Genomic DNA, 26,618 nt, shown 5'->3' on the forward strand with positions numbered 1-26,618 from the left:
TGTTTTCATAGTCAGCTCATGGATTTGGTGTTCGATTTTGGAATCCGCCTTCGCGGCAAGCATTATGTGTTTCCTTTTTCTGGTCGATTTGTTCTGGTATTTCTCCTTGTATTCAATATTCCTGGGATCATTTTGATCCGACGCCTGCATCTACCCTTGCCTTTTTTGACAGTTTTTATTACATATACCACATCTATCGGATCGAATCTCTTTATTCTTCCCTTTTCTTCTTCCCTTTCTGGAATTCCTCTCGGGGCTTGGCTGCCTGAGAGTTTGGTCGCGGCATGTACCCTGAGAATATCACACAGATCGACACGAGACCCGGGAACACCGAGTTCAATGTCCAGAAACGAAGAGCCATCCTTGATTATCCATCTTAACGCTTTCTGGCGGTGACCTATGTCCTCAACCCTTAGCTTCAGTAGCTGCCAAGACGTTACTAAACCCGCCATTGGATTTCAACATTGCGAATACACCAGCATGGAGACATACAGAGTTGGCTCTGCGGACGGATATGGCAATCCTCGAGGCGTAGTACGCGCATGCTCTGCCATATCCCTCGGCGGCACAGTTGACGGTATTCGCCTGCTATCTCCTGAAACCGTCAATCTCATCTCCGAAGAATAGACCAATGGCGCTGACTTGGTTATGATGGGGAAGCTCCGGTTAGGGATTGGCTATGCTTTTCCGGATAAAGACACTGCTGTGGATTGGTTGCCCGATGGTTGAATTTGTACTTGGGGAGGGATGGGTGGTTTTCTGGTGACTATGGAGGTGGATAGACGGTTGACAATTTCTTATGTTATGAACAAGATGCAGCCTACGGGGTTGGGTGGTTTTCTGGTGACTATGGAGGTGGATAGACGGTTGACAATTTCTTATGTTATGAACAAGATGCAGCCTACGGGGTTGGGTGGGGAGTTTACTAGGGCTTATGTTCGTGCGGTGTACAAGGCTCTGGGAATCTCATAAATTATGGATTTAGTATCTGGAGCGAGGCTTTCACGGTATAGATACTATGATCAAAACCTACGGCAGGAAAGCCTTGAGGCATGAATAAAGCATGACAAAACAATTACATTGAACCCGTCTAAGTATTCCGAAGGCTAGTACGATCTAACAACAAATCAGTTGCCTGTGACTGCATGGCATCTCAAAAGGACATCCATAAACTTTCCACCGCGCAAGGCAGTATACACTTGAGCAATGTTCGACCCAATAGTCTTCTTCTCGGAAGCCGGCTCGCCAGAGTCGTAAGTTGGGTGATCAATGACTCCACGATGCATGGGAACAGCCAGAGTCTCTCGAACGAACTCATAAAGAATCTTTGATGAAGTACCGAGATATTGTTTCGTGGTGGTTGCAGTCAGGAATTGCTTCACTGTGGCTGCGTATGACCCAACCAGAACATCATCCACTTGTTTCATCCACTGCTGAGGGTTTATCTTGAGGCTGTTTGCACCAACAAGCTGCAGGACCTGTCCGAGGGATGATGCCACGGTCGTGGAGCTACGCTCAGGCAGGTTCTTGGAGCTGTTCTGTGCCCACTGGCCCATCAATACGTCCCATACGTCTTTTTGAACCGATTCAATTGAGACGCTTTGGTCCTCTGGGGTGACAATCTCCTTGGTAATTTGGTCAACCTGGGGCCGGGCGGTATTGATAAATTCCAGATGCAAGGCACGCAGATCGAGAGCCTGACAAATAACGTAGAGGTATGTGGCAGTCATAAGGGAAAGTAATTCAACAGTATCGCCCGCGTAGCGAGAAGCGATGAACGCCAGAGAGTTGAGACCCTGGTTGTGCATCTCGGCACTTTGAACATAATTGCTGACAGGGTGGGCGAGATACGCCAGCTCTGACATATACGCAGCCATGTTGATGTCAATACCCTTGAAAGCGAACGAGATATTCGGATCATCGAAACACAGATTTGGAGGCAATCCATTGCTCAACATAGGATTGATCAATTCAGAGCATTGAGCAAAGAACATCTTCCCCAGCATCTGCATAGCAGACATGGTCTTTTCCATAGCAGAGGTAACCGAGACAGCCTGGAAGTTTCCACCGTGGTAGACTTTCTCATTGGAGGGGTCTACGAGAGGATTATCAGTCGTAGAATTGAGCTCGGTTTGCAACTGCTCAGCGGCCAATTTCATATTCTCCAATTGGGGGCCAATCCACTGTGGAGCGGTGCGCCAGGCGTATCGATCCTGAGCAAGTTTGGCTTCTCCACCGGGTCCTTCGTCGATTGCTAGCTTTGATCCTTCGAGGTGATCAAAGATGTTGGCAGCAGCTTCGCTCTGGCCGTTGTGGGGGCGGACTTCGGAGATGAAAGGATGGTAGTTAAGGCGGTTCCCCATCATTGCCTCGGTTCCCATGGCTGTCAAAGCTTGGGATAAAAGGATCAGCTGGTTTGCCTCGAACATCACCAGACTAGCGGAACCAGAGCTGAAGGCTGTTCCATTGAGCAATCCCAGGCCTTCTTTAGGCCCAAAAGTGAGAGACTTGAGGCCTGCTTCACTCAAGGCTTTGTTGGATGGAACCTTTTCATACCCATTGGCTGTGGGACGCTGAATCAGGATATCTGGGTTTCCCTCCAGCGCACCGGCAATGTATGCCAAGGGCGTGAGGTCGCCAGAAGCGGAAATGCTACCACGCAGAGGAACAACGGGGGTCATATCCTTTGCCAAGAGGGCAATAATTGTTTTGATGACTTCAACCCGAACTGACGAGTGACCGCGCAAGAGAGAGTTGCATCGAGTCAGCATTGCTGCTCGGACAGTAGATGTAGGCATGATGTGGCTTTTCAAGTCATTCAAAGTGGTGTTTTCACCGTTGGGAGATTGGCTGGAAGGATAAGGGAATGCCACTGCACTGTTGTGGTGCTGAATCAATGCTTTTTGCAATGTTTCATAATCAGCAGTGCGAGTGTTGGCACTGCCACCAAATCCGGTTGTAACACCATATACAGTATGGCCGGCCTTCAGCTCTTGAGTTAAAAAGTCAATGCTCTGGTTGACACGAGCTAGGACTTTCTGGTCATCCGTGAGAGATGGCTCAACATGGCATCTGTTGATGATCAGTCGAGGTGCTGAAAGGGCGAGATGTGCGATAGTTTACCTTGCGACTGCAAAGACAGAGACAATATCCAATGATTGTCCATCAACCGTAATCTTCTCCTTCCCCTGAATCATCTTATTGAATTGTACCGAGCTTGATAAGGTCATATGGGTTAGACCCAATGCCCGATCAGTCAAGTATTTCTGCAGACCTTGTTCTGTCTTGTCGTACATGTCGTGAAATTACGGGTAAAGAAGAAAAGAAGGTACAGATGTAATGATGAGCAGATTCCGATCTTAAAGATCGTACCAAATGCGATGTAACTGTGGGTCCCACGTGGCCCTGGAGCCATTTCTCATCCCAACAAATCTTTTAACTCAGATCCGCGATCTGGATTTTATCGTGATCTGCACTATTCTCGACATAATCGGAGAATTCTAAAACACTATTACTGCCTCAGTGGATCACCGTGTGAGACACGCCTATCAGCTCGAATCAGGCAGTGTTACATACTGAGTTCTTGGTCACTCGGCTTCCACTTCCTCCACATTGTAGGCTTGATCAAGGTGGCCTATTGCAGTAATGCACATGTACCCCAAGCCAACGCATGTGAGATTTATGTGATACTGTTGGTATCACCAGCTAGGTACCGTGTACACAGTTAAGTGAACAGTATTCATGCTCCTAAAGCAAGAGTTGATTGATTCATGCATCCGATAGATGTCCAGGTCAGGTTCAGAATTACCCCTGAATCCCATACGCAGATAACTAAGCACAGAAATGTGATCTATCAGTCGCTGGCGGTAAGCTACCGCCAGCTTGTTCTGACAGAGCGATATGTCCCGACAGATACAATAGTACAACTTCAGAAAATCGGAAGGCCCCAGATGGAGTACCACACCTGAAAGAGACAGGTTGAAGATGCCACGAATACGCATGAAAATGAGCCCTCGCCCCTTCCATCGCTAATGAGCACGTGTTATAATATGACTATATATTATCGGTCATGCCACGATAATCGAGAGCCTCGCTTGCCAGTCTTAAGTATTAATGCGGAGAAATCTCACAATATGAATGTCCTACATTCGCATTCCTTTATTCCTTTCGGAGCCCTATCCCCAGGACCGTTGATCAATGCAGTACAGAGAAATCTCAAGAAATGTACCTACTGCAAGAAGCGCGGCCATGTGGTCGCGCAGTGCTGGAAGAAACAGCGTAAGTACACCCGCCCAGGGACCATGCCCTGAAGGCTGAACGGGGTGCTTCCGGCTCACCTACAAACAACATGCAAAATATACCGACAATCCAGAGAGAAGATCGGCAGGGCCCGCCGACTTCCAAGAGACCGAAGATCAGTATCGTAAGGGCGAGGGTGACGACCCTTTATACCCACGTGCCGCAACCCTGGTGGATCCTGGACTCGGCCGCCACCAGCCATATCTGCTGGGACCGGAGCTGCTTTAGCAGTCCGCGGCCCCACCGCGAGATGTTGGACACGGCGGGCGATCCGGTGGAAGCCGAAGGGATTGGGACGGTGAAGCTCACACTCCGGAGGAAGTTCAACCAACCCCTGGTGTTAAAGAACGTGTACTTTGCGCCATGCGTCGGGATGAACCTGATCAGCGTGCCGAAGTTATTGCGAGACCGCTACTCGGTGGTGGCGTACCCGCAGAACGTCTTTGTGCAACGCCGAGTACGGACTGTGAGGACCGCCTACCACGCGGAGGAGGATCTGTTGATCCTGCGGTGCCATTTGAGCAAAATATCCCAAGAGCGAGTCCAACTGGCGAGGGCGCCGGCGACCCATGGCCATGCAGATTCCCTGGAGCCGCAGGCGGTGGCCATGGACGTCGACGACCCTCGAAAGTCAAGTCGCGCAGAATGCGCAGCGTCAACCTCTGAACTCGGTGGTGAAGCTGTGATACATCCCCTCAGCTATTCTTTTCAAACTGCTATTAAACATCGTTATCAGATCAAAAAGGGCTTTGAATTACCCTTGAACTACTCATCCAAGTAGGCTTGCTGCATTGGCCTACAATTACCAGCCCTCGACATTTTCATTCCACGAATCATGCCTATCGGCTTCCCAGCCACTTTTTGACCTAGCTGACCCTGGTTCTGTGTTCCTACCTTGCATTCCACGAGACTCAGCTGGGCGTTGTCCGCGGGGTATTGTGCCGGAAGATCTGGGATGATTCGTTCCGCTATTGAGAGGGTAAAGAGGATCTCTGAGATTGAGGTCCACGAGATCCCCCAAAGAGAACGGCGGTATTATGCGTAGCTGGATCCCCCTTGGAAGAAACTCGAAATAAGAAATCCGAAATCGGAAGAATAAAGAAGAAATGACCGAATAAGAGGAAGTAAATTGACGTAGTAGTGACTAGTAAAAGAAATATCTTGGCAAACTCGGTTATAGGCCTTGGCATCTCGGTCTTTTCCGTTCCTCTCTCCTTCCACTTAACCGCGGAACCACACATCTCGCCTGCCAAAATGGATGAGCTCCGTAATAGACTTTACAGTCACCGGACTGGTGCCCATGTGGCTAATTCGGAATTCAGGACCATGTTGCCTGGTAGCGGAAAAAGGGGTAGTTGACAGTTTGCGAGCTGTTGAGCGGAGCGTGGGCTTTTGACCTTGTGGCGTTTTAATGGCTGAGGATAATATCAATCGGTGATTGTCTGGTATCTGGTACCGGACTGAATTCCTCGCCCGTTAGGTACAGCAGAACCGAGCTGTGTTGTGGCCAAAAAAATACTAGCCGGGCACGGATCCAAGATCCAAATAGTCTCGAACACTACCAATCAGGACTATCCGAAGCAAAGATTTATTTAAATTATGAGAATAGGCGTACGGCAAGAACCACTTGAGTCCATTCTAAGACCATTTAATTTCCGATCATTGGTTCATTCCCAATGGGTTATAGAGCAATTCCCCGCAATCGAGTATTTACATCCTCGTGGGCCCCCCTTTCTACCTGTCAACTGGCAAAGCTTTCAACTTCTAGTCATTCTTTTTCTCTGATATTTTTGTTTTCGGTCGCTTTCTTTGCCTCATCAGTCACTCCTTGAACCCTTTCGATTGCGACAAAGAAAACGACAATCAAAGATGATGCGCTCCGTGATCCCTCTGGTCGTCTCGCTCGCTTCGCTTGTCGCTGCCATTGAAATAACCAGCCCCGCTGCGAACACGACCTACACAGCCGGGTCCACCGTCAACGTCGAGTGGACTAGCGTGGATACCGATCCTACCAACTTCAGCCTTTATCTCTGGAACTTTGTCTCCTGGCCTCCATCTTATGTTCCGCTGGCCATCGACGTCCCCACGTCGGATCTGTCTTACTCTGTCCAAATCCCCTGCGATACCACCCCCGACTGGGGTTACCAAATCAGCGGTATCAACGGCACCAACGTCTACATCATCTACGCGCAGGGTGATAAGTTCACCGTCTCCAATGCGGACAACAGCACCGCCTGTGTGGACACTCCTTTGCCGACTACCTTCACCTGCCCCAACGCTGCGGCGTCTACCGTTTATGTCACGGTGAGCTCCACCCCCAGCTCCCGTCCTTTCCATCATCCATCCCACGCCCATCATCCATCCCACGTCCATCCTTCTCCATCACCCAGCACTGCCAGCATCTTGAACTCTGAATATACAAAGCCTGGAATTGTGCCTAAGACTATAGGATGGTGCTCAGACTATTCCCACCCTGTAACCTTGGACAAGGTTCCCACCTCGACTCTGACTCTCTCGGCGCCCAACGATACAAATGGATCTGATGCGTCGCCGGTCGTCACTGCGGCACTGGGCCAGGTCACTGATTCTCCTGGCATCCACACATTGACTATCACTAACACTGCGACCGTGCTGGCTTGCCCGAACGTGCACACAATTTGAGGGAAGTTTCTTTATCCGAGCAATCGGTAATCAGTTCTTTATGCCGATGTATTTTATGTAACATCGAATGAGAAGGAAATTATTCAGGGTAGATCGAAATCAATTTCCCCTTAGATAAAGCTATCTCGTAGGTTTAGAGCAGGGCAATAGTTCCAATTTATAGCCCAGTAAGTCGGGATGACCCAAGACTTTGCTCCTGCGTCGCCCCGTTATAGATGAGCTCGGTGCCTTCCAAATTTGCGTCATCGTGTTTTAGTGCGTTATTTTTTGAGAGGGGAACGAGAATAGAAGATCGCGTACCTCAAGAAATTGGGGCGTGGTGAGAAGTGAGGGCCATCAAAAAGTGATCGCAAAATAAACAATATTGTGGGGCAAGGTGCTCCTTTGGGTATGGACTGCGCGTGGACTGAGTGCTCAATAGATGGCTCTGATCAGTCTGAGTAATCAGTGAGTAATCAGTGCGCAATCAGTGCGCTCAGGGAGCGCTTATTGGACTTGGCGGCTTTGTCACGTGATGTAACTGAGCAGCTCACTGGGTCTGAGCCCAGACTGAGATTTACTCGTAAAAGCGGCGGCAGCTAGGTACAAATAAGCAGGACTGTTCGTACTAGTGACCACTCCTGTTGACAGATTAATGCTTTCACGTTTGTTTCCTTACTTACGCTCGCTACCATGAAGATCGCTCCTTTCTGGGTGTCTATCGCCCTATTAGTTCCACGGGCTCTAGCAGACCTTACTGAATCCATAGCGATATCTGCTACGTCCACCTCTACTGCCGCGGCACCAAGCTGTACATCTTCCCTCATCGCCAGTCTCTGCAGCTACCCGGAACCTGGCCCAAACTTCGCCGTCGCCATCGACAGCAGGGCCTCCTGCTGGGACTACTGCAACGCCCACCCTCCCTGCAACTTTGTTATCTTTTCTACTGGCAACCCTCACACGGGCACCGGCACGTGCTGGCTGTACCCGGGTGAAAACTTCGATGCGAGCAAAGGTAGTTCGGATTGCTCCAATCCCAGCCTGTCCGTCTACAGCCAGCCCGTGTGTGCGGGCGGGAGCGCAACCACCACTGCTGGCGCCTGCGCCGCCACTGCGACTCCCTCTGCTGTTGCCTCGGTCTGCGGGTACCCGGCGCCTGGTGACTGCTTTAACGATTGTTCTGCTAGTACGGGTGCGTCGAATTGCTTGAGTCAATGTGCAAAGGCCGATTCTTGCAGCTATGTCGTCTTTAATCCGGATAATTCAAGCAACTCGCCGTATGCCCCGGGCAGTTGCTGGATCTATCCAAACGGCACATTTAACGCTGGGTCTGTGACCGCTTGTAGTGGCGCTCCCGAGCATTTTGTGTATAACAACTTGTGTCCCAAGCCATCGCCTTCATCGTCCTCCCTTGCATCATCTGCCAAGGAACGCTCTAGTGGCACTGGAACGGCAGGCACTACTTCGGGTTCATTTACTAGCGCTGCTATGTTCTCTAATGGCACTGAAACCTCGGGCAATACTACGAGCTCGACTATTACCAGCAAAAATTCTGCGCCTGCCAGCCTCTCGCTCACTAATCCATTGGCTATAGCCGTGGCTATATTAATATGGCAAGCCCTTTAATGATTGTATCTATTGGTTGTTTGTTCAGCTAAACCAGCTATTGGAAATGATATATTGTATATTAATGGACTTCGTATGTGGTCACTTTTCCTCGTGTATCTCTCGCTATTGTAGAAGGTATGTTACGTTATTCATTCTATACTGCAAATGATGGACTAGGGCTCCGAGTAGTACGAATCACGTTGCTATCTTGGTCGATCTTAGAAAGAAGCGGTAGAATTATAGCTTTGGAATTATGAACACTCCAATTTTAAACCACGGGATTTAAACGGTGGAATCTTATGTGACATTGGAATTGGAGATGTTCAGCCTGCCGAGTTCTACCCTTTACTTTCATTAAGTTCTTCGCTTGCATAGCATTTTTTTTCGTGTCCCGCTGAAACTTAAACTCATTCGATGGATCCCGAAAGACAGAATTGATACTAGCAATGAGCAACTGCATGACCAATCATTGGATGCAGTCCCATCACCCCATTATCATGTTCTTATAACGAGGCTATCAAATGCGACTTTGTCGGCACGGAGTTGATGAGTGATAATGAAAGACTTTCTGGAGACCGAGAGCCTTGGACCCTTTCGACAAGAATATTCTAAGGCGTTGAGTGGATAATAAACTGTGGGTTGGTAAACCCCATGCGATCAGTTGCTGCAGAGGATTAATATATCAGTGCTTGTTAGGGTGCAAGTGGTTCTCACTTGAATTGGCGAGAAAAGCTTCGGTATAGCTATGGTGTTGCCTATCAACTCTTTGTAGAAGCCAGGCAGAGATGCATAGCTAGTTTTGAAGTAATCCAGTTCCCAATGTATAAATATAGTCATTGGTACAGTACGTCCAGCAATTGGTGTCACCACTTACACTCTTCTGTTCTTTCTCGAATCCAAATTGCCAAGATGCGCTAGTCTGTCTTAGGACTCTCCTGGGCGAACGTTGTATGGCAACACGCCAAGAGATGCTAACCCTAACTTTGTTCAACGGTGGCGCTAATCCGGTTTCGTCTTGGCGCCTCATATAAGAACCATAACGAGGATAGCAACTAGCGCACGTATTGATCTTCGTAATGAAGCTTAAGAGCAAATTGTAGGATCCGATTTTTCTAGATCAGTAGCCACAATAGTCGTCTACAGAGCTCATGTAACTGAAATGAAAGCTTCATTCATTGACATCTAAAAAAACATCACAAAGACAGACTCGTTGACTTCGTGTAAATCCCCTCGACTGGGCAAGCTAGAAGAGAAAGAGACACACAGCCACAGATAAATACTAAGGCGGACCAGCCAAATGGACCTATAACATATCCGTGTCTTTCTCTCTCTTCCACTGCCTTCACTGCTTTTGATTCTCACAATCAATCGCTCGCTTCTGCTTTCAACTTCAAATCCATATCGTCTCGCTCATATCATGCATGTCTTAACTTTTTTAATTGTTCACACATCCATTCATGAACTACATCCATACATTACCATTGCTGTTCGAGTAAGCATACCAAATTGAATCGATCCAGTAGCCTTCACAGAAGCATCAAGGCATGAAACGGTGTATTAGACCTTTACAGGTCCTTCTTGATGATGTGGGCCTTGGGGAGAGTACCGGCGCGGTCAATGGCATTCTGGCGAGCGCCGGTGAGACCGTGCTGGGTGGCAATGCCATCAATGCGGTGAGTGGAGTTGATGTTCTTGACGAGGGTAAGCTGCCAGCAGGTGGCACCACCCTGGCGGGAGGTGATGGTGGAGGCAGCAAGGAAGTACTCCCAGATGCGGAACCAGCGCTTGCCGTACTTGGCCTCGACCTTGTCACGGTTGCCCATCCAGTTCCGGTACCAGCGCCAGAGGGTGGCGGAGTAGTGCACACCGATTGTGTCGACGGCCTTAATCTCAAAGCCGGCACCCTCGAGGCGGTCCACAACGAAACCGAGAGGAGTAGAAGCATCGGCACCGGGGAAGATGTACTTGTTCATGAACAGACCCCAGATGAGATCCTCGTACTGCCAAGACTTGCGGAGACCAGCGATCTGCAGGAAGAAAGTACCGTTGTCGTCGAGCATGTCGTAAACCTGGGACAAGAAAGAAGAGAAGTGGCGGACACCGACGTGCTCAGCCATCTCGAGACAAGTGATCTGTTGGTATCCACCCTCAACACGGGGAGCATCGCGGTAGTCAGAGCACAGAATGCGACTCTGGTCCTCTTCGATACCAGCCTTGCGGAGACCGTTGTTACCCCAGGCAGTCTGGTTACGACCAAGAGTGATACCAGTAACGTGAGCACCGTAGTGGGCGGAAGCGTACTTGGCGAGGGTTCCCCAGCCACAGCCGAGATCGAGGACCTTGTCACCGGGCTTGACGCCAATCTTCTCACAGACAATGGCCAACTTGTTATCCTGGAGCTCTTCAAGAGTCTCCTCCTTGTTGATATCACTGATAACGCCGGAGGTGTAGATCATACGGGGACCGAGGAACCAAGCGTAGAAGTCATCACCTCGGTCGTAGTGGTCACGGACCTGCTCCTCGTCTAAAATAATAAAAATAAAATCAGATTTGCTGTTACTTGCATGCATGGAATATGCTTACCCTGGGAACGAGTGTGCATCAGCATCTCGGGGATGAAGCCAAACAGGAAGTGCTTGAAGAGACCCATGGTGAACTTGAAGTTGGCCCAGTCGTGACGGTACTCGAGACACTCAAGAGCATCACCCTTGAAGTCAACCTCGCCATTGAAGTACTTTTCGTAAAAGACCTCCATGGGGATCTTGCTCTTGCCACGGTAAGTGGCACGGTCATGCTCGCTGTGGAAGTGCAGGTAGTGCTCGACGGGGCGGCCACAGTACTTGGCCTTCTCGGTCTTGCGGGGAGAAATGGAGGAAGAGACGGTCCAGAAGGCCATCAAAACGGGGATAGTGGTGAAGATAGCGAAGAAGATGGTGGTGTAGAAACCTCCACCAACCTGACGGGCCAGCCACCAGGGCACCACGACGACCAGGAAGATCATCAAGCCATTGGAGAAGCTGTCACTGCCGGGCGAGTCGGCAGGAACGGGAGCATTCTTAATAGCTGGGTACTAGAGAGCAAACAAAGCAAATTAGGTCCTGGACCGGTGCAGCATGGGTAGCTCGGAGGGACTTACCAGGGTGGTTGGCACACCGCAATCGAAGGCAGGCTTGATCTGCTCGGGGGCAGCCGGAGTCTGAATAAACTCGAACTCCTCGGTGGAGTCCGGATGAATGGTCGTCATGGCTGGGGATTGAGAGGAGTGGGAAAGGAAAAGGAGAGGCCAGAGAGTAAATAAGAAGACGGGCAGTTCGGGGGGCGGTGTGGGCTAGACCAAGGTACCTGGAAGTACCTGATTGGTACCTGGCGTTCCGTGCGTGGATAAGCTGAGGAAGTGGTACCGCCCAGGTACACAAAGTTAATTGCGCTACTGTAAACACTGACGTACTTCTAAGCCTCTAGCTCTGAAAATGAAATTCTTATGGTGAGAATGCCGTACATTGCTTTTTAATAAAGCGTACCTTAATTTCATATTCAATGTAAATGTTGTTCCAACATATCTAGGTCGAGTTCTGGAAGCTGCGGGAGAGTGTTGTTCCCCTACCTCCCGGAGCTCTGCTTCCCCAATGATATCACACTTAATTATGGTACCTCGTGTGATTTCAGGTCAGTGACAGCTTCATGTCCATGGTATATCTATGCTCTCTAGGCTTGAAGCTGACATCAAGTCTCTTGGCAGGTTTGCTGATCGAGTGCGATCCTTCAATCAAAACCATGATCCTGAAGTACGTTGAAGAGAGGCACCACTACATATTCGAGGACCTGAACCATGAAAAGCGTCTCAATATCAAGGACAGCCAGCTGGAGAACCTCAAGGCTTACCTGAATCGGGTCTCTTTACAATCCCTGTCTCTTTCTCGTGGCCATCCCTCACATATGGAACAGGACCTTGAAGAAAAAAATCTTGTCTGACGAATCCGAATCAGATGATCAGCCATTTCATTTAACGTGATAACGGCCTCCACTACTCGAGACGGTACTGCCTACGTGGTCCCTGTGTCTTGGGGGATGATCAAGTGGGCCTCGGGAGACTTCTGAAACATGATGATCCGCGGTTCAAAACACATACAATGACATTCATTTCCAGGCCTTTCGACTTGCCGCGCCCTGAGTCCCATGCCGAAAGACACTAACATACAGTGGTAAAATCGCAGGATTTCCCTTGTCACAAGAATTTCTACAGAGTGAGCTGGAAGCTCTGGGCCTCCTCATCTTCGTCATAAGTGGGTAGCGATTCAAGTTCCTGAGAAACCTCCTCTGGGGTGTCAAAGCATCCAGCAGCTTTGCAGCGAGTCCACATATCCGAGTCCAGCGGAGGGGCACCGTACAGCTGCATATAGGTTTCAGGGGACAAAGCCTCAGAGCTTGAGGTCTTCTGTGCCTCCGCATTCTTCTCTCGCAGGGTGGACGAAACACTCCTACCTTTGGAATATCCAACAGTAGTGTTAGAGTTAGCAGCAGCAGCAGTGTTGCGCATGGAAGAAGGATTGGTCGGGGCTCTGGTCTGTCTCTTGGGCATGAGTAGCGACGATCCCAGTCCCAAACGTGACTTGGGTGCCAGGGCTACCTGGGGAGCCGCAGTTGGCTGAGGTGCAGCAAGGGCAGCAGCAGCCTCCCGAGATCGAAGCGAAGAGATATTGCGCGTGTGCCGAGTAGTCATAGGTGCCTTGGAGCGTGTGGATGGTGTCTGGGTTATCTTTGCGGGCTCGCTGTTGCCCGAGCTTTCAAAGCCAACACCCTCGAGTTGCTTTAGAATCATCTCATCGACCATCTTGTCACACTTGGCTGAATCCTCCTTGAACTTGCGTTGCTTTGCTGTCAGTCCATCACTGCCGATTTGCTGCTTCCCATACACACTCTCCAAGCCCAACGCCCTGTTCTTTGGTCGAAATTGGGGGAAGCTTGTGTCGTATGTCACGTCATCTGGAAGATCTGGGAGATCTATAGCTTGTCAGAAACACCCTCTTACGATTGCAGCTCCAATCATGACATACCTCTGGGTTTGGGGGGCATATATTCAATATCGGGAACATCATCAATAGTAGAGCCCTTGTGGACCTTGGGTTGAGCTTGGTGTACCACTGGAGCGGCCTTCTTTTTTTGGGCGGTTGACTGTCGTCTGTTTGTCTTGATGGTACCGAACTGAGCAGGCGTGTGGTTGTTCTTGGTTTTGAGGTTGGTTGTTTTAGCACCCAAAGGAGCGCGATTCTTCACTGTATGCGCGATCAAGTCAGTCATAATCCAACATATTGCTTGAGGTAAAGTTCCCGTACCCATCGGCGTAACGAACGCGTCCTTGCCTGGCTTTCCATTCTCCTTGGCCTTTCCAGTGCCTTTTCCAAAAACTATTGCGTTGTTTTCATCGTTCAACGGTACCTTGAGTGGTCCTTTGCCTGGGGTCTTGGGTGCCAGTTGCTTGCTTTGATTCAAGGGCTTGGCGGCCGCGGCGGTCTGGTGGGTGTTTACCAAGTTCTCTTGGTCTCGAAGGGCCAACATGGCGGCGAGCTGAAGCTGAAGTTGATCATGCACTAGGCAAAGGTAAGTCGCGTCAGGTAGCGTGTAACGTGTAGAGTGATCAAAGGCAGTTCTAGATGCAGATGTTGTCGAGCGGTTGCCCGTGGAGACGGGGCGATCCCGAGGCGGTGAGTGGCTGAAAGTCGGAGTGGAGTGACTAGACACAGCACTGTTGGTACACAGTAAGTACACGGTACTTCGGCTGTGGTGGAGCTTGGGCCTAAGGAGGCGGTACTGTCTACTTGGTCACAAGTCAGCCATTCCGCCATTATTCCTCCCCTTCTCTCCCAAAACTCTCCCCCAGACAATCATCACCACTTCCATCCACACTCGCCCGGTTTTTCGCTGAGCGAAAGCCTGACTCACTCTTACTTTCACAAATACATATTATCTCCCTCCTTTTTTCAATAACTTCAAAATGGACAAGATCAAGGAGGTACGTTGACCAAGACCCCTGCTGGCGGGGTAGCTTGCAAACTGTCCGCCAAAACTACCCAACCCCTCACCGTGTGCATATCAGACGATATGCATGATCCGAAATTTCTCACGCATTCCACACTGAGAATCCTGCTAATATGATTTTATTCAGCGCATGGTCGCCCTCCGCGCCGAGGCCGATGAGGCTCACGAGCAAGTCGACGAGCTCAAGACCAGAGTGAAGACATTGGAACAGGAGAACCTGTCCAAGGAACAAGAGATCACATCCCTCAACCACCGCAACCAGCTGCTCGAGGAAGAGGTTGAGAAGACTGAGAGCGCCCTGAAGGAGGCCAAGGATGCTGCCAGCCAGAGCCTCCAGCACGACACTCAGAACGAGGCCCTTCAGCGACGGGTGCAGCTTCTCGAGGAGGAGGCCGAGGAGAATGACAAGACTCTGCGTGAGACAAACGAGAAGTACGACCACCCATCGCCTCTATTACATTTAGGTACTAACATTTGGGGTCAGGCTTCGCCAAACCGACATCAAGGCTGGTCACTACGAGCGGAAGGTGCAGGCACTCGAGGACCAACATGCCAAGCTCGAGGAAAGATACGAGGAGGCAATCAAGGAACACAGCTCTGTCAAGAAGGAGCTCGACGACCTCGCAGCCCAGATGGCCGACATCTAGGCTGGACCAACTTGATTATGGGTGCAGGATGTTGGAAGACACTGGCTTGGATAAGATCTTCATTCGCCTTCGAATTGTCTTCTTCATGCTGTGATTGTTTGTGTTATTCATTCCCTCACATTCGAGGGAAGTCTGTGCTTCGATAGCAATACTTTTACCATGAATGGTGCATCGGTGTCTTTAACATTTCCTATAATTTCACTGCTGTTTGGACATAGCGATACCAGTGCTCCGTAAAACTGAGTAACAAAATTAGCTCCAAACCCATGAGTATATACACATATGATATCATTTCTCCGACTCGGCTCCCCGTCGCGCCTTGGCCTTGTTCGATTTGACAGCACGTTGCTTTCTCGCCGTTTGTCTGCGCACATCCTTGCTCTCGTAACGGAAATTGCGCTTCTTCTTCCTGGCAATCCGCTCGCCTGTCTTTCGCTTTGGCTTCTTGTCGTCCTCTGCGTCGGCAGCGGGATATTCTTTCTTCTCCTCGGTCTCTGAATCCTCTCCCATTACAGCCTTTAACAAGCCTTCGCGGGATGGATCCATCTCCTCAACTGTAACTGTAGTGTATTTATCCTCGTCGATATACTCGGCTTCGTAGTCGACCGCTGGCGGCTCTTCAATGCCGTCCCATTCCTCCTCATTCTCATCATCCGATTCGCTCTTTTCTCCAGCGTTCTCCTTCATTTGCTTGAGTACTCTTGCGTGTTCCTCCATTGCCCGCTTGAAGTCGGCTTGACGCTCCTCACGAAGCTAGACTCAGGTTAGTCAAAATTCATGAGCGAATACTGTGACTGGACGAACCTTTTTTCTGTCGGCCCTTTTCTCCTCTTTGTATCGCTTCTCTGCGGCATCTTGCGCATGCTTTGCGCGCTGCAACTTGCGCTTGTGAAATCCGGTCAACCATTCCTGACGGTCCTCGGTGTTGAAATTGATCTCTTCCACTTTGGGTTGAGCGACCTTGCGGCGTTTTTGAGGAGGACCCATTGTGAATAGAAATTTTATGCGGAAAAATTGAACGAAAAGGTCAACGCTTTTGTAGGTTGTTCTGTCAAAAATGTCAGGCTAAGAAAAAAAAGTTGCTGCGAAAGCTCAGGCGGGCCGGGGCTGTCGACCGCCTCCGAGGCCAAGTCGGACACCTCCCGTTGACGTTGGCAACATCATCGTCAACTCGACCCCATCCACAGCACAATGCATCTGAGCAGGTTTGGGCTGGCTGCCCTTGGGGCTGCTGCTGTCAACGCTTTCCGCGATACCTCGCCTTTCTTCCTCGCCTCTACCTCTGAGTATGTTCCATTGAACCTCTCCGGCTGCAGCCAACTAACTGCTCGTCCTTAGTGTCCTTGCGAACTCCGCATATATCCAGACCGGAGCTTCTCTCTTCGAATCCCTCTCATCCTCTCTTGGCACCTGTCCGTCGGATTACTATGTCATCGTCTACCAGCCTGGTGTGCACAGCACTGACTTCGCGTCGCGCAAGTCCGCGCCCCGCTTGGGTGCGAAGATGCTTGGCAAGGACAGCTCGATCCGGTCCAAGATGAGTGTCAACGAAGTTGCTGGCCTGGTCGAACCTAAGCAGGTCAAGAGCCTTTTGGAGGAGAAGTGCAAAGCCCAGACTACCACCATCGACACCGCCTGTGAGTTACTTTGGTGGCCAACAACGGACATGGCCAGTCCACCACGAGTGTCAAAGCTGACAACATCTGTAGCCGGATCATACCCCTCGTCTTTCGAGAAGGGTCCCCGTATCATAGATGTCGAATTCCCCATGCTCTCGCTCGGATCGGACCGTGCGCAGCAGCTCTCTAGCTTCGGTATGTATTAGTTGCACCGAAGCAATTCATTTTCTGACTTGTCCAGATGGTCTCCTCTCCGATATTGTTGCTCAAATTCCCTCCACCTCTAAGTATACTATTATCTACCTGACCTCCCCGAGGGAGTTCCCCGAGACCGACTCCGTCATCTACAAGACCGATGGAGATTCCTACCACGATGCCCTCCACATGGAGCTTAAGCGTGACTACTCATCCCACGTAGGCTCGTCAGACAAGTCCACATCTCTTTTCGAGGAGTATCAGTACTTCACTCCAGGTTTGTACTCGTCTTCTCATCAACCCTCGATTCACTACTAACCCTCGGTAGGCATCTTCATGGGTCTGATGGCTGCCTTCCTCTTCTTCGCGATCTTGTACATTGGTATCAATGCCCTTGGCAGTCTTCAGGTACCCTATGCTGCATTCGAGAAGGACACCTCGGCCGCTGTGCAAAAGAAGGCGCAGTAATTGGTAGGAGTAGGTTGGAATACATTTCCCTTTGCTATGTGTATTTTGTGGTCAGGGGCAATTCTCTCGTATTTTCATGTATGATACATCATATCTCATTCGCAATCTGAACGATAGCTCGAAGTAAAAGCAGTCCTTGCTTGTTGGCGTCCTTTAGTTCTTTTTTTGGCAACTGTCAGGTGACAGTCTCATTGCCGGCCTGAGGCAGATTACTCCCTTAGCGTGGGCGTCGATCGCTTTCTCCCCAATTCTCTACAAGTCTTTTCTCCTCTCCATTCCCAGACGCTCGTTGTTCTCACTCGAGAAGCAGTCATTCGTTTGTGCTGGAAGGTTGTGAAGGCTCTGCCTCGTCTGGAAATCCTGTGACCGTGGATCCGCAACCTGCAGGTTGAGTACAAAACAGCCTCAGCCTGTCCCAAGAGAGACGAATCCCAGTCATTTTTGCAATCAACTTCAGCAAGCCAGGCCCCCTTCAGTTTCATCGATAACCTCACGCAACATCTACCTTCTCGCTGTCGAAGATCGGCGGGCTACCCCGAGTGACCCGCACCCTGTGGAGAAACAGTTAATCAATTGTTTACAACCGTCACTATGCGAGTTCTACCGCGAGGGCTTGGAAAAGCCCAGCCGTCAATGATCCTAGTGTTGCTCCTGGTCATTGCGATTGCTGCTCAAGTGGCTGCGGTGCCTGCAGACGATACATCAACGGATACTACCGACACCGCTAGGACCACCGACGATCCCTCCACTACTGATAGCCAGACCACCGCTGCTACGACAACCGAGTCCTCATCTTCATCAACCTCAACGTCAGCCTCAGAAGATACTACTAGCACGACCTCTTCGTCATCGACCAGCTCAACCATGGATACAACCACGACCTCATCGTCCGAAACCTCCACAACCTCCGATACAAGCACATCAACATCATCCGTCTCCACGAGAACAACTTCATCAACATCATCTTCCTCCACCACAACAGGCGCCGCGATCGTGACAGTTCCCCCAATCGCAAATGCGCCATACATGCAAGAGAGCGCCGCGCCAGAGGGCACAGTATTCATCGCCGTCGGCGCCGCCTTAGGCCTAATCGGCCTCACCCTTCTCGCATGGCGCGCAATGATCGCATGGTCCGTAAACCGCTCAGTGCGTCGCGCAGCCATAATCCACGCCTCAGAATCCAAGCGCCTCCTTCGCGGCAGCAGAAAGAAGCGCTCAACCCCCTACACCACAGCGCCAGCGGCCGACGTCTCCCTCGATAAACTCGGCGCCGCCACTCGCGCAAGCTACAAGCCCAACCGCAATCCAAGTTCCAACAGCGGACTTTTCTTCTCGCCTACTGCTGGCGGTGGTGCCCACGGATCGCATGCTAGTCTTAATGCGACGGGGAGCACGGGCAATCGCGGTTCGACGTACCTTCCTGCTGGCTACTATGCTGCTGCTGGCGGTTCCAACCCAGCAGTTGGTGGTGGTGAAGTACCATACTCGCCTACGGCGGGTCTTTCGTCGCCATCCTTGCCTCCTACGGGTGTCTATCATGATTCGCATAACCAGCGTCAGTCGTATATGGGCGCTTCGACCAGCTCCCTGAATCTGAACCAGGCGCCTCAGGGCCGTGCTCCTAGCGCGTACCTGGAGGACTTGTTTGAGAGCCATGTTCCTTCTCACAACTCGGGGTCTGATCGTCGGTGATGGCCTCATCTAATATGCCGATCTGATATGAAGGGATGAATTGGGCGAGTTTCTTTTTTCTTGAATCTATTTTGGGTTTCTGTTTCTTTGCCAGTGGCTATACTCATATGTCTGTTTATTATTTCTTTCTGCTGAGTTTCCACTAGGCGTCTTACATACGGTTATTACTACTGCTTCCCATTGGAGCGGCAAAATTCATACAATTTCATATAATTTCATGCTTTTCGGCGGGTTTCAAGTCTCGTATATGCGCCTATATAGACAGGACAATGTCTGCCGGGTGGGGCCTTTCCTATCTGGGCTGCCGCCGCTTTTATGAGGGCGCTCAGGCTCAGGATCACTGAGTAGACGTCAGCACGGGCTCAGGCTCAGTGATCGTGCTCAGCCCCATCACGTGATCATTAACTAATGCTCAGTCGCCGGACCCCATAGTGCCATTTATTCCGTGATGGCTAGTCTGTCGGTCATGTTTGGGCTGCCCTCAGTTTCTGACTATCCTATCCCATCAGTAATTTGCGTTATATCTATCGTGCAGGGAATAAAACGGAAATAGTCCTGTATTACGGGGCGATAATATCAAAGTCTACGATTTCTTGAGACGGCTCGAGCTCAAAATATCAGGTATAAAAGGGGATTATACCCCTAGCACAAGATATCTTATGATTTCTTTCGAATTTAGATCGCTTTTCCCTAGTAGTGCCTCCGAGCCTGGATTAGGCAGCGTCTTCGGAAATAAGCTCATAGCTCTTTTGCTCCGAGCGCGATCAAAAGGCGAAAGAGAGGCGTCGACTCTAGAGAGAGAAGAATAGCTTCGTCCCCGGAGCCTATAGGGAAGAATATTCTATTCGGAACAGATTCTATTCGAAACAAAAAACAAAAAACTTCCTAAGACAAAAAGGTTGTTGTCACGGACTCCATGGACACATGTATCACACCAGTATCAATTCCTGTGGACTACTTCGCTTCTTGCCAGTGCATCCCTGTAAAGTCGTCAGCGCCAACTCACCGCCTCTTTGGATCATGTTAAAACAAGTCGTTCTTGGTGAACCTGGAAGTTCCCCAAGAATCAATCTCTGTACATCTTGCCACTTATTTAGAGACATCTTTGATCTTACCTAGTTGACAGGCTCTATCCTGTAAACACTAGATCCTTTCTTCCAGGCGGGCCACCAATTATCACCAGGAAATACATGAATCTTGTTCAGTGGCTGTACCCAAGGCAAGGACAATGGATTAAAGTTGAGATGGCGTTGTCCAACAAGGTTCCATACCCCCACATCAATGGCTTGAATGCTACGAATTTTCCCCGGGAGCTAAAGAATAGCCCTCTCGCCTGATAGCTCTCGAAGGCTCTCTGGTCGCCGATGATTGAGCCATCTGGTCTGTCTCATAGCTGGCATAACACTCCGTCTTCTTGAGTGGCCGCTGCCCTCCTAAGCATATTTGGCCTATCTTGCCTTCGGTTTCGTTCCCTATCCAACCGGGCGTTTCGTCAAGAGTCTTGATGCGCTCAGCATGATTTGTGGCGAGCAAAGGGACCTTTCCTGATATAGAAGCCCCTATCCGCAGCATCGCAAACGAGTCAAGAGTCGTGGTCCAGCGAGGAATCCATGCACTGTAGAGCGCCATCGCCAGGAGACATAACAAGTAGAGACCTAGTAATACCGAGATGAAAATCATTCCTTCCCGGGAGATTGACGGAATTTGCATATCGACACCCAAAGAATATGATATAGTGTGACTCGGAGAGGGATAAGCATCCGCCATCATTGCATCGTTGGCCAGAAATGCCGATGCCGCAAACGCATTCTCCACCACGTTCGCTGGTGGCGTCCTAGGGTCCCCAGAGAAAAGGAAAAAGTATGCTGCAACTAATGAGTGCATCGACTTGTTTTTTTCTTCGAAATCATATGCACTATCGACGTCCCTCCCCGTCAAACAGGGGTCAAAAAGCTCCGAAACTTTGTCAAAGTAGGAATCGTGAAGGAGTGAAATGAAGGGGACTAGCCCAATACAACCATAATAAGAGACGTCGGAACGGGAGTATGCTGCCAAAGTTGTATGTTGTACATCGACAAACGAGCCTTCTCCAAACAAAGACAAGGCAATGCTAAGTAGCGGGCCTTTAGGGGTGTAAATGCTGACCTGTTCGGTAGAATTGAGTATATTCCATGCTGTATCGTTGACCAGATTTCTCTTATACGAATTCCATCGCGTCGTATTGGTGAATGGGTCTCCTTCGATCAATGGCCCGGGGAATCCGCCATTCGCGTAGTTAGGAAGCTCAAAGTAGCCCATCGTGGTTTGGAGTGTCAGCTTTTTGGAATATATTCCGGATTTGAGCACTACCGGGGCGAGAATTGAAGATTGGCTGTTTGAAAAGTTCATCCTGAGGTACAACTCTTCGCTAATGTCTTGCCGATTATTCTGATTCCTCCACGGCGATTTCGATACATTTCCCGGCATACAGATTTGAATGTCGTATCGGAATGCATCATTAGATTGGTACATATAGTGGAGGTAGAGGGCGTCAGACGATGGGTGACAGTCCGCGGGGAGCATAGCATCAGTGTTGTTCTCCCATTTGGCCGTCGAATTGATCCGAGGAGCGAACTGTTGCAAGAAGCCAGTCCCGGTCGTACTGGAGGGGAGCCCAGCCCAAAAAGGGTCTGTTATAATGCTTAAATTGGCGAGCGTGTTCTGACGTTTTGTCTCTAACAGCGAATAAGCCCAGGAATTATCGGAACGATCATCCAGAGAAATGGTGTTATTATTTCGCGACCAGAGTCTCGTCTGAACCTTATCATTGACCGTCGATGCCAAATTGGACCTCAGCTTCACTGTATTCAATCCGTAATCCATGACGCCATTGTTGTAGGAAGGGAAAAGATCAGAGATTCCCTTGATTGTGCCGAGTCCGATGGGGAATGACTGGACACGCTTGATCGTTTTATATGAGAGAAAGAGCTGCTGCACTGGAGATATAGCAGAGCCTGGAAGAAGCGAAATGGTCAGCAGGTAAACTAAGCGCAGCAAAGTTAGCTGATAAGCCCACCTAGAAGATGTAGAAACAAGCCTAAAAGTAGTAGCGCGGAGCTGTACTTCTTCCAACCCCCGAGGATGAGTCTTCTTATCAGGTCAATGTCGGTCCATCCCTTGTCTGCCAGGGCCATGCTTTGCCGGAGGGTTGGGCCGTTTCTCCATCGCTTCCGCTGTATATAAACTACAGCTGCCTGCGAGCACACAGCAGAGGTTAAAGGGATAGTCACCACGGATACCAGGGACTGTACAACCCTCGCAGCCCTAAGATACCTCTCGCTCTTGTCGAAGAATTGGTTGAGGCCCTCGGTCAAAGAGAGTCCCAAATGGTGGCGTGGGCGATGGCTGTAGAGTTGGTCGACTCCATAGCCTATTCCATCAATGGGACGATGAGTGAGGATGCAGATGATAACCCAAGCGTAGAGAGCTGCCCCACTGTACAGTAAAACAAGGAACACAGGATATACGGTTCGTCGTAGGGGCACAGATGGTTTCGGCGGTTTGGGCTCGTGGTTGCTCTCGGTGCATTGCTGGGTGGACAAGCTACTGCCTTCTGAATGAGGCTCGAGACCAGACGTGGAGGGAGCCGAGGTCATAGCCGGAGTCTCAGTCAACCTTTCCCTGGATCGAACATCTTGGAGTTGACTGGTCGAAGAAGTGTGGTCATCATGCATCTTGCCTGTCGATTCGAATGTGTCGTTTCTGTCAAGTCACAGAGACTTTTCGGCACATACGTGAGCAGACTCGTCAACGTGTATCCCGTTTAAAAAGGATCTTATCGCAAAGCATGCAGCTAGGTAGGGTTTATTCAATCCTACCTTACTGTCTTGCTCTGCTTGACGCGGCGCAGTCGTGATGATTGCTGTCAGCCTCATCGTCTATGAGGGAAACTCAGACCTCCTTCGGGGGTAGCTAGGTGTGAGGCTATGCTAGCTAGTCCCTGTGTGCTCAGATGCCAAGGAATGGGGGCTATCGCCTATCCACTTGAATTCGCGCATTTTCCCTCGTGGTTTGATTGATGTTCCCACTACTATTCTGATCACTTCCGTAAAAGGACGTCTACCACACATAAATTACTGCGGTCTTTCTGCACCGCCTTTCGTACTGCCGCCAGCGATCGGCACAAGACTATGTATGTTGGCTCAACAATGGTAGCCTGAGTGTACACGCTACCAGTCGTTGGTTATCGGATGCTACTGGACGGCCGTGGTTGTGCGGTCCGGCCCGCGGGAAGCCACCGCACAACCGCCCCAAAGTCAGGGGACAACAGGATACGAAAACCATCCGACTTCTTTTTACCCGACTCGCACTCGGGCCCAAAAGCTGGTCTGGCATTACTAGTGAAAGTGGTGTCGCCCTAGAAAGAAGATAGGACACCCCTAAGCTTGTATACGGGCGAGATACGGCGAGTAGGCAGTCAAACTAATATCGGACAGACCTCGTTCAAGGCCTAGGAGACCTCGTTAAGACTCGAACTTGTTAAGGCTTAGCCACGGGCAACCTTTGATACGGTTCCTCTTCTTGACACGGACACCACCGAGACACGGGTATCCTCCTAGGAGATACACGGGCATTCTAGAAGGAATTGATATTTAGCTGGTGGCAAACGATGGACCTCGTTAAGGTGTTGCCACGGGCAAATCATCGATCCTACTTAGGCATCGGGGAATAAGCTTGGTTTGTGGAAAGTAGCCGACGTACACTACCGGACGGAGCGTATACGGGGGCTTTCTGCAAGACACGGTCGGCTTGGCGGGGGAGACCTCCCTGGGTAACGCGAAACGAGAGTTCAAGCTCTCGCGGGGCGTGGTATACAATAGCAGCCACTACGATAGGGGCGGGGCCTATCAAGTGACGTCGGACATTATCCTGTCTATATGGTCTCGGGGAAAGTGAAAGACCACAAATACATTTCACTTGTTGAAATCTGGGTTCGTGGATGTAAAACTGCTTTTTATAGCGAGATATATACCAGACAACAGGTCCTCATACAAACCACAACTCTGCTTCTCTTACATTGGATATACTTGACTGTACAAATTTTCATTTAACTAAGCACATGGTATAGGGTATCTACAAGAATAAGAAAGCAAAAAAGCCCCCTACTCAATCCTCTTGTACAACTTAGCCTTGCTAGACGTAGAAGAACCAGCACAGCAAGCAGTACGCTCCTCAGGGTGAAGAGAAGACTTATTGAAGAGCTGAGAAGATTGCGGGACATCAAGGGCCGGGTTCTTAGTGAAGAATCCATCCGGTTTGAGCATGACGCTAATACGCTCCATTGGCATGACGGGGAAATCCTCAATGCGGGGGTTATGGGTTAGACCGAAGGCTGGTGGGTTTATTAGTTATGGTTGATCATGCCGGGTATAAGGTTGAGCGGTTGTTTGCTTACTGTGCCATAAGACGACGTCCTCGTTTTCGACATTGTCCTTGCGCTGAACCCAGGTCTCGACACCATCGGCGCGACGGCTCTGGTTTGTGAACTCGCCTGCGGCGTATAGTTCGTCGTCCTGGTACTTTGTGACCCAGATCGGCTTGGTGGCGAACTCTGCGCGGCGGAAACCGTGGGCGTTCTTGCTGACTAGCAGCATTTGACTAGGGGCTGCCATGAGCTTATATGCTACTGGCTTGTAGGTGATTGGGTTTGTTATGCTATCGTTGCGGATCTTGAAGACGCGGTGACGATCCACGCTTGTGTTTGCTGTGCCTGCTGTGTGCATCACTGTCTGCTCAGAAGTATAGCCCACGAGGTAGGGGTTCTTTTCATCCTCTGGCATGGGGACGCTGTCTTCGTAGTAGATGGTGTTCTTGAATCCGTCAATGGCAGGGTCGACTCGCAGGGAGAACATGTGCTGATGGAAGGGAGCCATAACGCCGGGGCCGACGTTCGTTCCCCAGGGGACGGTCTGGCCGTTCTCGTTATCGAAGGGAACAGTGGATAAAATGCCGGTGGCGCGGACTTCCAATTCCACATTAGCAGCCTGGTCGAAGATATAGTTGAAGATGTACTCGTAGTTGGCCACGGTGCAGATCATCTGCAGGACCAATTGGCGGTTGCGAACAACAGTGGCAGCACCGGACCGATAATTGGTGTGCTTGTGCTGCAGACCGTTGTCCTGCTCGTGCATACACACGACATTCTTCAACTGCAACGGGTTGCCCTTCGCATCGTTACGGTAACCATCGAAGTACTTAATATGGCCTAGACAATCACAGCCAAGAGCCAGCTGGTTGGCGTTCATACCGAAGCCAGTGTCACCGACATCGAATGCCTGCTTGCGGTGATATGGGGCACGGGGATCTATGTTCATGTCAGTCACATTTTGTTGCAAAATAGGAGTGAGGACGCTTGATGTTACTTACCACCGTATGGAACTGTCATCTCAGAAACAGCCAAGCGGTAGAACAGGTTCCGGTTATCATATGTGACGTTGTAGATAACCAAACCTTCACGAGCATTGAAACCAACTCTGAATCGCCACTTCTGCCAGTAGACGGAGTTCCCATCCACAGAGTATGATGGCCCTTCAGGTTGTTGGACAATATAAGGCTTGAGATCAGTGCGGACAGGCTCATCTAAAAGATCGTGGGCGTATTGCACCGTCTTAACAGGCTTCCAAGGCTGGGTGGTGGTGGTCTCGAAATCAGCTCCACCGGGGAGATAATCCATACGAATCAATTCACGAGTAAGACCGTCGAACACAGGAGAGAACTTGCAAGGCAGAGAGTAGTGGTTGTTCTCGGGATGGTCTGTTTCTACCATGTACATGAAGCACTGGAATAGGCGTCGGTTCTCGGTATCGCTGTCTGTGCCATACATCCAAGGGTCGTTGCAGATGGTGACACCTGCTGGTAGCTCCAACTTTTCGATCTCGGCCAGAACAGCAGGGTGTCTCATGCACATCTCCTCAATCGCTGCAATTTCGTCGACATCAATTGGTCCCTGTAAAAGAATACTGTCAGCGGGCCCCGCACGATTTGGAGTAGGCTCCACTTACCTGGACTTCCTTTGGGAGTTCCTTGGCATAGACAATCGTGCGCTTACCGGCGTTCAGAATAGCTTTGTAGAATGCACCGGTGTCGAGACGGTGGAAGAGCACATAAAGTAGACGTGCTGGCGGTGTGGGCAGGGGCCGCCGTAGACGCTCCGCTTCAATGTATGCGATCACATCCTTCTTAATAGGTTCATTCACGTCGATGCGCTTATAACGGAGTTCAACGCCGGGAAAGGTAGTCTCAAGAATGCGTACAGCAAGCTTGATCTCCTCGGGCGAGATAGGGTCGAATGGGTGAGGGCCGTGGGTCACCATTGTGTGGGGTTCGAGATAGAAATGTGAGGAACCTCGGGGGACTGACACGTCACAAGCAAGAT

The 26,618-nt window shown here is 50.3% G+C and overlaps 13 protein-coding genes across 13 annotated transcripts; 7 read left to right on the forward strand and 6 right to left on the reverse strand.

The window, feature by feature from the left end:
• Window positions 1-1,127: 1,127 nt before the first annotated feature.
• Window positions 1,128-3,296, reverse strand: N7508_003079 (aromatic amino acid ammonia-lyase; the record flags this gene model as incomplete). Its single annotated transcript, XM_058461145.1, has 2 exons — window positions 1,128-3,072; window positions 3,124-3,296. The coding sequence occupies 2 exons, from the start codon at window positions 3,294-3,296 to the stop codon at window positions 1,128-1,130; spliced, it is 2,118 nt and encodes a 705-aa protein (XP_058321722.1).
• Window positions 3,297-4,348: 1,052 nt separating this feature from the next.
• On the forward strand, window positions 4,349-5,080 carry N7508_003080 (uncharacterized protein; the record flags this gene model as incomplete). Its single annotated transcript, XM_058461146.1, has 1 exon — window positions 4,349-5,080. One exon carries the CDS (start codon window positions 4,349-4,351, stop codon window positions 5,078-5,080), a length of 732 nt encoding a protein of 243 aa, XP_058321723.1.
• A 1,088-nt stretch (window positions 5,081-6,168) lies between these two features.
• N7508_003081 (GPI anchored serine-threonine rich family protein) lies at window positions 6,169-6,960 on the forward strand (the record flags this gene model as incomplete). Its single annotated transcript, XM_058461147.1, has 1 exon — window positions 6,169-6,960. The coding sequence occupies one exon, from the start codon at window positions 6,169-6,171 to the stop codon at window positions 6,958-6,960; it is 792 nt and encodes a 263-aa protein (XP_058321724.1).
• A 672-nt stretch (window positions 6,961-7,632) lies between these two features.
• On the forward strand, window positions 7,633-8,565 carry N7508_003082 (uncharacterized protein; the record flags this gene model as incomplete). The annotated part of the gene is made up of 1 exon (XM_058461148.1): window positions 7,633-8,565. The coding sequence occupies one exon, from the start codon at window positions 7,633-7,635 to the stop codon at window positions 8,563-8,565; it is 933 nt and encodes a 310-aa protein (XP_058321725.1).
• A 1,547-nt stretch (window positions 8,566-10,112) lies between these two features.
• Window positions 10,113-11,791, reverse strand: N7508_003083 (putative cyclopropane-fatty-acyl-phospholipid synthase; the record flags this gene model as incomplete). The annotated part of the gene is made up of 3 exons (XM_058461149.1): window positions 10,113-11,071; window positions 11,131-11,617; window positions 11,684-11,791. 3 exons carry the CDS (start codon window positions 11,789-11,791, stop codon window positions 10,113-10,115), a joined length of 1,554 nt encoding a protein of 517 aa, XP_058321726.1.
• Window positions 11,792-12,321: 530 nt separating this feature from the next.
• On the forward strand, window positions 12,322-12,519 carry N7508_003084 (uncharacterized protein; the record flags this gene model as incomplete). The annotated part of the gene is made up of 1 exon (XM_058461150.1): window positions 12,322-12,519. The coding sequence occupies one exon, from the start codon at window positions 12,322-12,324 to the stop codon at window positions 12,517-12,519; it is 198 nt and encodes a 65-aa protein (XP_058321727.1).
• A 265-nt stretch (window positions 12,520-12,784) lies between these two features.
• N7508_003085 (uncharacterized protein) lies at window positions 12,785-14,103 on the reverse strand (the record flags this gene model as incomplete). The annotated part of the gene is made up of 3 exons (XM_058461151.1): window positions 12,785-13,548; window positions 13,602-13,820; window positions 13,881-14,103. 3 exons carry the CDS (start codon window positions 14,101-14,103, stop codon window positions 12,785-12,787), a joined length of 1,206 nt encoding a protein of 401 aa, XP_058321728.1.
• A 436-nt stretch (window positions 14,104-14,539) lies between these two features.
• N7508_003086 (tropomyosin) lies at window positions 14,540-15,230 on the forward strand (the record flags this gene model as incomplete). Its single annotated transcript, XM_058461152.1, has 3 exons — window positions 14,540-14,557; window positions 14,711-15,015; window positions 15,068-15,230. The coding sequence occupies 3 exons, from the start codon at window positions 14,540-14,542 to the stop codon at window positions 15,228-15,230; spliced, it is 486 nt and encodes a 161-aa protein (XP_058321729.1).
• Window positions 15,231-15,518: 288 nt separating this feature from the next.
• Window positions 15,519-16,217, reverse strand: N7508_003087 (rRNA-processing protein RRP17; the record flags this gene model as incomplete). Its single annotated transcript, XM_058461153.1, has 2 exons — window positions 15,519-15,983; window positions 16,035-16,217. The coding sequence occupies 2 exons, from the start codon at window positions 16,215-16,217 to the stop codon at window positions 15,519-15,521; spliced, it is 648 nt and encodes a 215-aa protein (XP_058321730.1).
• Window positions 16,218-16,421: 204 nt separating this feature from the next.
• On the forward strand, window positions 16,422-17,512 carry N7508_003088 (Ac45/VOA1 transmembrane domain-containing protein; the record flags this gene model as incomplete). The annotated part of the gene is made up of 5 exons (XM_058461154.1): window positions 16,422-16,516; window positions 16,569-16,867; window positions 16,940-17,044; window positions 17,091-17,321; window positions 17,373-17,512. The coding sequence occupies 5 exons, from the start codon at window positions 16,422-16,424 to the stop codon at window positions 17,510-17,512; spliced, it is 870 nt and encodes a 289-aa protein (XP_058321731.1).
• Window positions 17,513-18,103: 591 nt separating this feature from the next.
• Window positions 18,104-19,204, forward strand: N7508_003089 (uncharacterized protein; the record flags this gene model as incomplete). The annotated part of the gene is made up of 1 exon (XM_058461155.1): window positions 18,104-19,204. The coding sequence occupies one exon, from the start codon at window positions 18,104-18,106 to the stop codon at window positions 19,202-19,204; it is 1,101 nt and encodes a 366-aa protein (XP_058321732.1).
• Window positions 19,205-20,497: 1,293 nt separating this feature from the next.
• N7508_003090 (uncharacterized protein) lies at window positions 20,498-22,917 on the reverse strand (the record flags this gene model as incomplete). Its single annotated transcript, XM_058461156.1, has 2 exons — window positions 20,498-22,227; window positions 22,317-22,917. 2 exons carry the CDS (start codon window positions 22,915-22,917, stop codon window positions 20,498-20,500), a joined length of 2,331 nt encoding a protein of 776 aa, XP_058321733.1.
• A 1,428-nt stretch (window positions 22,918-24,345) lies between these two features.
• N7508_003091 (uncharacterized protein) lies at window positions 24,346-26,556 on the reverse strand (the record flags this gene model as incomplete). The annotated part of the gene is made up of 4 exons (XM_058461157.1): window positions 24,346-24,575; window positions 24,639-25,547; window positions 25,610-26,189; window positions 26,245-26,556. The coding sequence occupies 4 exons, from the start codon at window positions 26,554-26,556 to the stop codon at window positions 24,346-24,348; spliced, it is 2,031 nt and encodes a 676-aa protein (XP_058321734.1).
• Window positions 26,557-26,618: the final 62 nt, after the last annotated feature.

This window comes from Penicillium antarcticum, assembly GCF_028974205.1.
Source record: "Penicillium antarcticum strain IBT 31339 chromosome Unknown utg000003l_segment0_segment0, whole genome shotgun sequence".
In the NCBI taxonomy this organism is placed as follows: Eukaryota; Fungi; Ascomycota; class Eurotiomycetes; order Eurotiales; family Aspergillaceae; genus Penicillium; species Penicillium antarcticum.